General features: G+C 42.5%; 2 protein-coding genes across 2 annotated transcripts in view; one reads left to right on the top strand and one right to left on the bottom strand.

Annotated features, from left to right (window-relative positions):
- CTPS2 (CTP synthase 2) overlaps positions 1–13,166 on the bottom strand; it is a 105,091-nt gene that overhangs the window by 43,899 nt on the left and 48,026 nt on the right. The gene's annotated exons all lie outside the window — the stretch shown is intronic.
- S100G (S100 calcium binding protein G) lies at positions 4,379–6,219 on the top strand. Its single transcript, XM_008568447.1, has 2 exons — positions 4,379–4,515; positions 6,071–6,219. Exons 1-2 carry the CDS (start codon positions 4,381–4,383, stop codon positions 6,173–6,175), a joined length of 240 nt encoding a protein of 79 aa, XP_008566669.1. The 5' UTR covers positions 4,379–4,380; the 3' UTR covers positions 6,176–6,219.

Here is a 13,166-nt window from a genome sequence, read left to right as displayed (position 1 = left end):
GGGGGGATGGGGGGGTGGGGGGGGGGGGGGGGGGGGGGGGGGGGTTCTGAGACACTCATGGATTGTCCCAAGCAGCAGACAGGAGGGGAAGAACAGTGCCCTGCTCAGAAGTTGAGTACATGCTGTGCACAGTCCTGCCTCTAATCTGAAACAGGACCTTTACTTTCCATATCTGGCTTCCCAACATGCCCCGATGTGTCACAGAGCAGTGGGAGCACGGGATCTACAATGCTCCCACTTAGCAGTCCTATAAGTATGTATATGTTTTCTGATCTTTGAAAATGGTGTTTTTTTCCCCACCAGTGAAAGAAGGCTGTTATAGTTTGAATGTGTCCCTCAAAGTTCCTGTGTTAGACACTTAATCCCCAATGCAACAGTGTAGAGAGATGGGACCTTGAAGAGGTGATTATATCATGAGGGCTCTGCCCTCACGAATCGATTAATGCCATTACCTCAGGAGTGAGCTTATGTCAGGAGTGGTTTCTTTATAAAGGATGAGTTTGGCCCCCTTCCCTCTCTCTCTCACCCATGTGATGGCTTCTTTCATGTAATGACACAACAAGAAGGGCCTCACCACATATCAGTACCTTGATCTTGGACTTCCCAGCCTCTAGAACTGTGAGCCAATAAATTTCTGTTCTTTTAAATTACCTAGTCTCAGGTATTCTGTTATAACAGCACAAAAATGGACTATGACAAAGGCCTATATCACTTCCATCAGGAAAAGAAAATTCTTATACCTCCTGATATAAATATAACACTTATGTATAAGTCCTACCTCCGGGCCTAACACTAACACAGAACAGGTCTCCTCAGAGAAGCTCTGCTCGGGAGGGGGCACATGGCAGGAGGTTGAGGGTGGAAGCTGGGCCTGAATTTGAATCCCAGCTCTACTACTGATCAGCACTGTGACCTTGAGCACGTCCTTGGATGTCTTTGTAGACCAGGGGTACTAAAGCATGTACTTGATAGGGTTGCTAAAAGGATTTCATGAGGTTGTAGGAGTGAATTGCCTAGGACAGTACATGGGAAAAACGGCTATGATCAGGAGGCCTCTGGGAACTCAACCACTGAGGGCAAGCACAGGCTGGCCCAGAAGACAGTGAGACTCACAGCCCAGGCAAAGGCTGGAAGTAGAAAAGAAAGCAAACTTTTTCTGAGGGTCCAGGAAAGGCAGGCACCACGTAAGGGAACAGGTAAGCCGTCCCTTTTATGGACAGCTGCATTTAGTATTAAGGGTCTCTTTTAAACTGTGGAATCAAAGATAACAAGAACCCATGGATAGCATTTCACACCTATTTTGTTTTGCAGAGACTGGCTACTAACACCCTACCCTCTTCCTGAAGTGGCTTTTCGAGGCACTCAGTGCTGTTGACTTTGAGCAGAATAACATGGCCATGGAAGCCCATGGTGCCCAGAGCTTTTAAACTAAGTTACTCTTAGTTTTCCAAAAAAAAAAAAATTTAAGTCTGTCCAAAGATCAAGCAATTGAACGACAAGGTGATAAGTAACCTTTGTCTCTCCACTTTTCCATTACCAACCTTGTGTCTGTCATTTTCTCCCCCTTCTCTAGTTTCAAAATGCACTCTTGTGAACACGCCCTGTATTTATTGCTTGTCTCCACATATTTTTAGTTAATGTTTCATGAGAATATCTATTGATGGATTTTGCATTTCTGGCTACAGGTTTACCCCCACGCTTTTAAGTCTATGGGTAAAGAGAAAAATAAGACATAAAAGATGCTACTGGTGGAGGTAGTCAAGTGAAAATCTGAGAAGCCCCACAGGTTGTTTTTCAAGTTCCGTTAGCATTTGCTAAAAGAATAAGTTCTGACAACAGGCAGCATTGGGCCCGTTAATCAGAGGACTCCCCTTAAAACCAGAGATTCGTAGCCTAAAAGACTGTTAACCAATGCTGCTCCAAAGTTTTTCTTAGAGATAACTTTTATATATACCTATACATGCACACATGCAATAACATATACTATATATTCCATGTGCTGTATATGTGTTATATAGAACATGTTATCTGTATAATATATAGTCAAGATTATTTATAGTTGTTAAACCATTTCTTCAATATAGATGCAAGAAATATAATAACCACCCCATCGATTTTAGCTCACAAGTGGTAATTTGAGAGAACAGATGATTTAAGATGCTATTTCAACAATTGGGGAGATTTAAATATGGACTGTGACAATGGCATTGTGGTTATGTAGAAGAATATCCTTGTCCTTAGGAGACAAATGCTCAAGTCTTAGGGGGAAAGGGTCTGGATGTACACACTGATTTTCAAATGGTTCGGGGGGGCATAGGGGGTGTTTGTCCAGAGAAAGAGAAAGCAAATGTGGAAATGTTAGCGATCAAAAGGTAGATTGGTATTTATTGTACTATTCTTGCCACTTTTCTACATTTGAAATCTTTTTTAAAAGATGTTGGAAAAAAAGATAATTCTTATGATTATTCACAAAGCCTACTTCCTCCCAGGAAAACAAGAACCTACGTGTAAAAACGCTGAAAATTTTCTAAAGTCTTGATTAAAATGCCTTACCAAAATCAGAACATTTTTGTGTACAATGTTACAACTAAAACCAAAATGTCCGTCTTTACCCCAACCAGTGAGTTAATACACATTCTATACAGGTACATACCAAAGTCAAATAATCTGTAATAAAAACAAGAATAACATATACAAGAGAGCAAAACCACACATGATAAATACTCAGGATTGGCAGGAAGCTTTTCAGGAACTCTGTAAGATTTCCCATTTGTTCTCCAATGTAAATAAGGCCCTAGAATTCTAGACCTGAAAAGCATCAGGGAGAAATACAATCCTATAGTTCAGTCCTCAATTCGTAGGTGATACAATATAGGGTCAGGGAAAATTCTACAAGTGTGGAAGTGTGCAACTGTTTAAAAGCTCTTAAGTGCATTTAAAGTCGATCTGGAACCCCTTCCTGTGAATTACAATCAGCATTGAATCAATGTTTCCTGAAAATGTCCTAGTACTCCACTGAAATCTTTCCAATAGAAATTAATTTAGTCCCCAATTTTAAATCCCGGCCGTCCCAAAAAGTTTGAAGTATTTCCAATTGAATAAGAGTAAGTCAAGTGTTTCAAAAAGTTTATGGAAAGATTCTTATTAACTTTTAACTCCATTTTTCCATGAACTTTTTGAAGTACCCTCATATATTTGGTAAGGAAAAGAACAATGAGAAATTAAAAACACGCATGGAAAAAATAATGAAAAAGTTGAAAAAATGACCACATTACTCAGTAATCTTGCTTTGCCAAATAAAACCACAAATTATTGTATATCTTCCTCCCACTTCTTAAACCTGCTTCTGAAGCGATCCATTCATCCACCCATTCATTTCATTCATGCATACATTCAAATATTTAAGCTCTTAATCCATACAAAACATTAGAAGGACTTCAATGGCCACACTGCAATTTTTATAACTGAGTAACATTGTCCTTCTGTGACAGCATTTTTTTCTGAATATGAAGAAAGTTATTTTTGCAAGCCTAAATATACAACTGAATTGAAAACGATTCTCCATATTGAAGCTTTCCAAAAGGTGAACTGTGAGAAAAAACCCAAGCTTACCCTTGGGACTCTGAACCATTAAGCAACTCTTGAGGTGGCTCTTTATTGGCCTTGCCCTTAATTATGAGGTTCACGCAGTCTTAAACTTGGGTTTCAAAAACTATTAATAATTACCCTTAAATGGCAAACAAAAGGAAAATTTCATAATCAGGGTGGTGTGGTGGTAAAGACTATAAAAGTCCCATGATTCTTTCTGCTCAGCTCTTCACGATCCTATTTCATTCTTCTAGCTGCCTCAGTGTTGGGCGACCAGGTCAGTGTGATTTCAGGACTACCTAGAGCTCCTTCTGCTTACATTAACACTCTGCTTCCTTTCAGAACAGTGTGAAAGACAACGAACGGTCTGGAGAGAAGGTAGGTCTATGCCATCTAAAGATGTTACCTGTGACTCAGAAGCTAGAGGCTGTGGTCAGGTACTCTTCAAGATCACAGCCTACAGAGTGCAGAGCCATCCATAGAAAGTGAAAAAGGTCATTAATTACTAATAGAAATGTTTGGCTCCAGGGACTGTCTCCTAAGAGATGTACTCTAAGGACAGATACGTAACATACTGCGTAAGGTGATGATTTCTAAAACGCATTGGCAATTACTGGTGTCATTCCCACCCCTGACCCTCTCCTCCTCCTCCCCTCCCTTTTCCTAATTCTCCCCCATCTATGCCAAAGAAAAGGCCCAATGACACTAACGTCCTGTTGACAACCCTCAACCTAAGAGTCCACTTCAGCTTCTTGGCCAGTTCATTTTCTTCCCTATTTACAGAACACCAGAATGAGTGCTAAGAAGTCTGCCGAAGAACTGAAGAGCATTTTTCAGAAATATGCAGCCAAAGAAGGTGATCCGGACCAGTTGTCAAAGAAGGAGCTGCATCTGTTGATAAAGGCTGAATTCCCCAATTTACTCAAAGTGAGTACACATGTGCAGAGCCCGCCTAACGGACCTAGCAGGGGGCGGCGGGGAGGAGGGAAGACCCCCGCTAGAGCTCCGTGGGGGACGTCGCCTGGGGGAGGGCACGTGAATGTGGGTTTCCTTCCCCTCAAATCAGGCCACACTTCAGAAGGCCAGCTGCTAGAAAGCAGAGCCAGTCCCTCCCACAGCCTCAGCACAGAACTCTGCAGGACTAGCCTCGATCAACGGAAGCAGTGATCACATGCTTGTGCCAAGCTATGCCTGGAAGACCCGCAGGTTGCCACGCAAACCCACTAAGGCCTTCAGCCTGAATTTAGTACCTTTGTGCCAGGCTTTAGAAAAACAGAGAGCACTGCAAAATAACGTTAGTTGGCCTTGGACGAACAAGTAGGATCCCTCAACAAGACCAACACCTACTTGCAAGTCTGTTAAGAAAACCCACTGTGTTGACAAATTGCCCTGTCAGGCACCCATTTATATTTCAAAAGCATTTAAATTTGTGTTAATTTGTGTTAAGCACTTCAATTTGTGTTAATGAGGCAACCATGCATTTCTAAAAATTCAAGAAAGGACTGAATTTCTTTGGCCGTAAAATTGCATATCAAAACCGTCCCAGAGTTGTCAAAATTGAAATGCATCTAGAGGCATTAGGAAGCAGGGAAAGGCTGATTCTCTTCGCTCTTATATACTTTTCTTTTTGTTAAAGAAAAAATTACTCATGACACCTGTTAAAGATGATGAGGCAGACTTATTCAAGGGGGGCCATGGTAACAGGTACAGGGACTACTGCAAGTCATCTCAGTGGGGAAAGAGACTGAGCCCAACTCCAACTCCAACAAGGACAAGTGGGGGCTCACAACCAAGGAGCAGGGTGGGGGTCAGTGGATAAAAAATTACTAGTTTAGGGGGTGGGCTCTGGAGTCAATGTTTGAACCCCAAGCCCATGCTAACCAGCTGTGCCCTGGAGTAAGTTACCTGCTGTCTCTGAGCCTCAGCTTCCTCACCTGAAGAGCGATCTCCCCCAGGAGTGGCTGGATTACACAGGCTACCTAAAGGCCTTGGCACAGTGCTGGCCTGGGGTGAGCCCTCACTACATGAGGCCTCTTGTTATATGCCAGCCCCAGCCTTGGGACTGGAGACAATACCAGCTCCCAGGAAAACCTTGGGGCAGGGATCCCCAACTATTTGTGGGCCATGGCAGTCGGGTGAAGTGCAGAGACCCCTTCTCAGAAGAATGTTTTTAGAGGTATAAGTACAAAGGCATAAGATCACATAAGAAACCAATTATATTTAAAGACACATTATCAATATTAAAATAATAAATGTATAATATAGTAAAAAAAAAAAAAAAAAAGGAAGCCAGTTCTGTGACATGAACAAAACTAAAGGGAAAGCTGGTTTCCCACCTCTAACTACCAGGAGCATGCAACTGGACACTCAGGCTGCCCTCCTGGAATGCAGACCCAGTGGCCTCTAATTTTGGAGAATGTGTAGCAATAACTGACTCATTTTTTTCTCCCTCCCCTGTCCCATCATTTTTGTCTAAAAACAGAGTTCAAGCACCATAGACGACCTCTTTAAAGAACTGGACAAGAATGGAGATGGGGAAGTTAGTTTCGAAGAATTCCAAGTGTTCATAAAAAAGATTTCCCAGTGAAGGAGGAAACAAAAGTCTCCTGAGCACTGAAACAACAGCACCTGGGATGTGGCCCTGTCCTGTGAGGATCCCCTGATGTCTCGGTTTAATTCTTGGCAATTAAATGATCTGGCTGTGAGGTCCAATTATTAATAAAGAAATTCTTAGATATGTCTCACCTTGTCAATTACTGACCCTCATAACTTAATAGATTTGAAAGTAACCTTAGTCCAGTTCATCAAATTTTATAGATTTAAAAAAAAAAAAAAGGCCCGGAATAGCTGCGTTATCCTGGCCAAGACTACAGAGATGACATCTGAGACTTGGAATGAGTCCTAAAGTGCCAAACCAACTCCTTCCCTCCACTTTCCCACCAGAATAACCTTGTTCCTTGGTCTCCCTCCCCAGTACTTCCGTCATTTCCAATTCCAACACTTATTTCATGCTATTCAATGGCTAGTGAGAAACAGACTTCAGCAAACAGTCACTTGTCTGGAGCCCTTGCTCCAGTCACTTCCAGTCACTTGTCATCTTCCAGCCCTCGCTGTGCTTCTTGAATGAATGACCCTCGAAGGGACTGAAGGAACACAGGACCAAAAGTGGGTCCTGCTCATCACTGAGGGGGTGGCCTCAGGTCTACCAGCCTAAAGCTCAGTTCTGGTATATAATGTGTAAAATAAAAGGTGACAGGAAGACATGCGGCCCTCTCAGCTCTGGCATCCTGCACTGTGGGCTCTCGGGATCTGAGAAAACAGTTGGCCCTTGAGTTCCACCTGTTGAGTCCAGCTGGGGGGTAGGGGAGTGGGGAATGGGGAAGGGGGAAGCACAGAGGAAGGAGAGTAACTTTCTCTACCTCTAGTTAAAGTTCAAGTTAGTCCAAGTTACTAACGGCTCAAGTTGGCCCAAACAGCCCCCCATGGATGTACCCTAGAAGCTAGGTCTTTATTTTCCCTGCATCCTCACCACAACTCACCTCCCCTCAAAAATACCCACAAAGCATCAGGACTGGGTCCCATTCCCTTTGAACAGTCTCTCTCAACCTTTTTTTTTTTTTCATTATCGTCCTCCTAAGGAGCCCTGTTAAAACATTTTTTCTAATCACCCCTCAAGTGAAATTACCATTCCACAGGTAGATTGTGTACATCTGTTTATGTACTGAATGTGTATCTGGGATTTAGACACGGTGGAAGACTTTTTTTTTTGTCCCACCCCCCACCACCACCACCACCATGCTACCCACCAAAAAACCAGTTGTGACCTCCTTGGGGGCAATATCACATATCTTTGAACAATGTTCCTCCGTGTTTTTATTTTTAGCTCATGCTCTAGAGCCAAAATTGCCACATTTTACTCTCTGTGGTTGACATCAGAAAGATATGAGATCATTTCTGTTGGGAAAATATAGGGGAATGGTCAGGGCTCCTCAGATGTTCAGAATCTTGCTGAGCATTTGATGTAAATAGGCACGTGTGCCCAGGTGTTCCTTGGTTATTGTCTAGTGTAAGTGCGCATGTGCACCCAGGTGTCCTGGGTTATGGACTTGAGTACAAAGGATGAGTGGCTCTGATCCACAGTGCCTCCTACCCTCGGGATGCCCCCAGGGGTGGGGCCATGGGCCACAGGCCACTACTGCTGCTGGAGGTTGCTGGTGCTAGTGCCCCGGGACCCTCTGCAAGGCCACTGCCACCGCCGGACCTGTAAGCTGTCAGACCTGTAAGCTGCTACTGCTGAGGAAGCTGAGGACTGAGCTCATGTCGTATGCCTGCATATGAGGGGTTTGGGGACCCAGCCTGGCGTGTGAGGGGTCTGGTGACCTAGTCTGTACAATGGGTTTGAAGGGTCTGAGCTCTAGCTCTGACAATATAAATGGAAACTTAGTATAACTAAAATAATGAAACATTTTGGCTTTAGTTATGATTTGCCTTACTTTACAATTTCCACTTTCAAAATAGAGAAAATCATAATACTGAGCGATTTTCAAACTACAAAGTCTTCCCAGAGATTCTGCTGTATGACCCTACCCTCCAGCTGAGTCACTGCCTGCAAAGTACTTACTGCCTTTGACTCGATTTTTTTTTTTTTAACCAAATGAACTGAGAAGTGTATGCTGGGTATGGCGGTCAAGCTGGCTGCTGTCACTTGACCTCGTAGCTTGAAGACCCCCGAGGTGGGCAGCAGAGCACACATCCACACTTCCACCTTGTCTGCCTGCCAGGAAGGGGGGTCTGTGCACAGGCTGGACAGACACCGTCAAGGCTCATCTCTGGGGCCTTTGATCTCTGAGAGAGGGAAGCCCTGGTTGGTGTAGGATCTATAACAAGGTGGGGTCGGGGTGGCCAAGTGGGGCCAGGCACAAGGTGAATAAGTAGTACATAGTGATTTGGAGGGCAGGATGAGGGGAGGATGTACATTCAAATTTGCCTGAACATGAGCTTTTAAAAATCTCTGCGAGTGGGGCCAGCCCGTGGCTCACTCGGGAGAGTGCGGTGCTGATAACACCAAGGCCACGGGTTCGGACTGGAAAGATGGATGCAGGAATGGGAGAGCCACTTTTCACTTGCCACCTTACTGTACATTTTGATTTTTGAACCATATGGATATATGTCCCATCAAAATGAAGAAATAAAAATGTTCAGTAAAATAGAACATTTAAAAAATCTCATGTTGTTTTCATGATAAGCCTCTCTATACTCAATTTGAAAGTCAGAAAATACAACTATTTAAATTTTGGTTCGGTAATGGGCTACAATAATCAACCACATTGTATATTGACAAAATAAAATAAAACTTTTAAAATAAATAAATAAATAAATAAATTTTGGGAGGACGGTATAATTGTGGAGACATGGGAGGAAAGAACATAATTATGGAAGCTTCCCCAATAATAAAATGAAACTCATTGGAAACCATTTCAAATATTTAGAAACTCAACCAAAGAAAAAGAAAAGTGACTTCTAACCCTTCCACTAAGAAACAGAGGAATTTATACAGTCGAAGGAATGTTTAATACAATTTGTGTCATTCTCATTCAACATAAGAGCATTCTCATGGTATCAACACCCATAAAGTTCCTGATGACTAGATTCCACTGTAGGGATAGGATACCCCATGAGTCTTAACAATTTCCCCATCGTGGAGCATTTAGATTGTTGTCATTTCGTCGGTGAAGGGCCATAATAATCATATACATTGTATATTGACAAAATAAAAATTAAAAAAAAAAAATAGATTGTTGTCATTTCCAATTCTTCTAAATATTATGAGTACTTATTCACATTTCTGTCAACTTTCCTATTTCCTTAGGAGAATTTCGCAGACGTCAATGTCTGAGTCAGAGGGTATAAATATTTGTATAATTCGTGAAACAGACAACCTAATTGATTTCCCAAGACATTGTATGGATTGCTATCTCTAAAAGCAGGTAGGAGAATGCGAGCTTCACTCCCCAGACAGTATTAGCTGGTCTCTTCTTAACAACCTTATCAGTCACAAATGTGCACATGTTTTATTTGCTGTTGGTTTTAATAGGAATCCCTACTATTTCACCATTAAGTTTACTGTTGGCTATTGGTTTGTAAAAGATATTCCTTCTCTTGTTTAAGAAGTACCAGACTCTTCATGATTTATTATGAGATTAAGAGCATCATGGCTTGGATGTTGTGGACTGCGCATTGAACCTCTATGGTGCTACGGGGTTTCTCTCTTTTGTTCAATCAATATGATGTGTTAATGGATTTAATTCCCAGGACAAACACACTATCCAACCGTGATCAATTATTCTTTAATGCTGTTAAATTAGACATTCTAATATTTCATTTAAGATTTTCACATCTTCATTCCTAACCAACGTTAGCCTATAGTTTGAGCTTTTATTATTTGTTGTGTGTGCTTTGTTAAGTTCTAATATCTAGGTCATGCTAGCTTCCCATTTTAGCCAATGATCTAGGTATCAACTAGCCCCTTGTGGAGTAAATATACATTATCTATTTCAACTCCAACATATATAAAGTGCCTACTATGGACAAGATTCCATAAACGATACATATTTCCAGTCCTCTGAGATTCTAACTCAGTAAGTCTGGGATTAGGCCAGGGAAAGGATTAATCAAAAAAATAGCATTTCAACTGGAATTCATAGAAAATGCCTTGAGGGGAGTGTGCAGGGAAGTGGTGGCAGGGGGCATTCAAAAAGAGAGAAAACACCCCAAGTAAACACATCACGTCCAAGTGCAAGGCAGTTTAGGGAACATACACATGCTATGTTTTGGGTGGAAAGCCAGGAATGAGGAATAAAGAGGGCGCGTTGGCTTCAGATCATGAAAGTCCTCACTTGCTATGCTAAATAGTCCGCCCAAGTCAGAAAGGCAGCAGGGAGGTGTAGAAGTCACAGAGCGATGTGAAGTGCTTTAAGAAGATGATGTGGGCACCAACAAAGGGTCTGCAAGGGTGCAGGGGACACGGAGTGGAGCCAGGGTCATGTAGGAGGCCTCCACAGCCAGCGAGGCAAGGACAGTGGCAACGCGCAGCAAACGCATGGCAAGATGCCTTCCCCGGCTGGCTGACGTTGACTGACGTAGACAAACTGTCTTGTGGGCTGAACCTTCAAGAAGAATGGAAACAGATGCAGCAGGGCATGTGTGCGTGCCTGTTTCCACCTGCTTGGCCTTCTTGGCCTCATTTCCGACATTGATCCGATCTCCCGCATTCAACAGGGTTCACCTGAATTTCCTCTTGAATGCACAGTAACAGCACTTTGTTGGCCACAAAACTCCAATCCTCACTAGACTGCAGGCTGCCCCAGGGCAAGGATTTATCTGTTATTTCACTGATGTATCCCCAAGTCTAGTTCGGGACTTGGCATATAGGAAGGGCTCGGTAGGTATGTGCTGTATCAATGATTCTCTACTACCCAGTCACTAAATCTTGGCGATTCCTTCCAGAAAACTACTCTGCCAGGCCACTCTAGCCGAGGTCCTGAACTCACAGAGCAAGGCAGCCAGAAGGCTCAGCCACATGCCCTTCCTGCAGTCTTCTCTCCCCTCTCATCCCTCAAGCTTCCACAGCAGCAGGACCTTCCTAAAGCACCCATCCTACTGAAAAGCCTTCAGGAATGAATATGGTATTGGCATCATATGTCCCAGTTGACATCTTATTGGTTCCTCTTGCCTTCAGAATTAATGTTAACAATGACACTCGTGGACTTCCCCAAATCTGCACCAACCTCCCTTATTTTCCTACACTCCCTCCAGAAGGTTACTTGCTATTACACAACCAAATCTTGGACATCCCGACTTAACATATGCCTCCCCTCCTTTCTATGAAGTCTCCAAGCCTTTGACGATCTTCCCTTCCTACTCTACCCCATAGTATTTTTTCCTGACTCTGAATTCTTAAGTATGTATGATCCACCTATGCTGTCCAACACTGTGGCTACAATGACACATTTGGCTATTACATTTAATTTAATAAAAATTAAATAAAATTTAAGAGGCTGGCCAGTTAGCTCAGTTGGTTAGAGCACGAGATTATAATAGCAAGGTCAAGAGTTTGGATATCAGTACTGGCCAGCCGCCAAAATAAATAAATAAATAAAATTTAAAATTCAGTTCCTCAACTGTACTAGCTACATTTCAAGTGTTCCATAGCCCTATGGCTACCATATTGGATGGCACAGATATAGAATATCCCATCATGGCAGAAAATTCTAGTTGACAGCGCTGGTAGCATTAATGAGGGCATACTCACATACAGCCCATATATTTGATTATTTGCTTCATCAGTCTTTGTCTTGAATCCCCAACTAAAATGCAAGTGGAGTTGTAGCAGCAGCTCATTTGTAACACACTGTATTTAGGACGCACTCCAAACACTCAGTGACTTCGTTTTTAGTATTCTGTTTCCACTAGCATTCAGTTATTTCTACTGCAAAAAAATCTTTCAAGTGGTTGAAATACCTATTCCTAAGGCATTTCCCATTGAGCTCCAGGTACAAAAGCTTTAACATACATTAGCTTCAAAGCACTCATGTAGTCAGTCATTTGTTGTTAACATTATGGAGTACCCCTGTGATTTGCTAATGGGGGCTCACTCCAAGCAGCTCTGTCTCCTTTTAAAAAGTAGACTCAGCTAAGGGGGAGGAGTGGGAGGAAAAGATGCCCTAGCCATTGGGCAGCAGCCCTCATGCCTGGAAGGAGAATTTTTCTATTCTTTTGTTCAGCTTTATTGAGGTATAATTAACAAATAAAAATCAAATACATTCAAGGTGTACAGTATAATGTTTTGATATATGTACACATTGTGAAATAACTACCACAATCAAGCTAACTAATGTATCAATCACTTCACATAGTTATCTTTTGTGTATGTGTGTGGTGAGAACATTTAAGATCCACTCAGCAAATTTCAAGTCTTCAATAGTGTTATTAACTACAGTCACCATGCTACACAGTAGGTCTCCAGAACTTATTCACTTTATACCTACAAGTTTGTACCCTTTGACCAACATCTTCCCATTTCCCCTGCCTCCCACCCCCACCCCTGGTAACCACCCTTCTACTCCCTGTTTCTATGAGTTTGGCTTTTTTTAGATTCCACATATAAGTGAGATCATGCAGTATTTGTCTTTCCGTACCTGGCTTATTTCACTTAACATAATGTCCTCCAGGTTCATCCATGCTGTTGCAAATAGTAGCATTTCCTCTTTTTTAAGGCTGAATAATATTCCATTGTATGCATATATCACATTTTCTTTATCCATTCATCCATTGGTGGGCACTTAGGTTGATTCCATTTCTTGCCTATTGTGAATAGTGCTGCAATGAACATGGGGGTGCAAATATCTCTTGGACATGCTGATTTCATATCTTTTGGATATATACCCAGAAGTGGGATTGCTCGATCACATGCAGCTCTATTTTTAATTTTTTTTTTTTTCCTTTTTGTCTTTTTTCGTGACCGGCAACGGATCGCAACCCCCAGTGTCGCGCCCCTACTGGCCCGCGGCCGGGCACGG

The sequence above is a fragment of the Galeopterus variegatus genome, unplaced genomic scaffold (assembly GCF_000696425.1).
Source record: "Galeopterus variegatus unplaced genomic scaffold, G_variegatus-3.0.2 Scaffold410, whole genome shotgun sequence".
Classification (NCBI taxonomy): domain Eukaryota; kingdom Metazoa; phylum Chordata; class Mammalia; order Dermoptera; family Cynocephalidae; genus Galeopterus; species Galeopterus variegatus.
This window is presented reverse-complemented; position numbering and strand designations above follow the sequence as displayed.

Coding starts and splice junctions, on each gene's coding strand:
- S100G (XM_008568447.1), top strand. CDS start 4,381: ATGAGTGCTAAGAAGTCTGCCGAAGAACTGAAGAGCATTTTTCAGAAA. Junction 4,516..6,070: donor AATTCCCCAATTTACTCAAA/GTGAGTACACAT, acceptor GTCTAAAAACAG/AGTTCAAGCACCATAGACGA.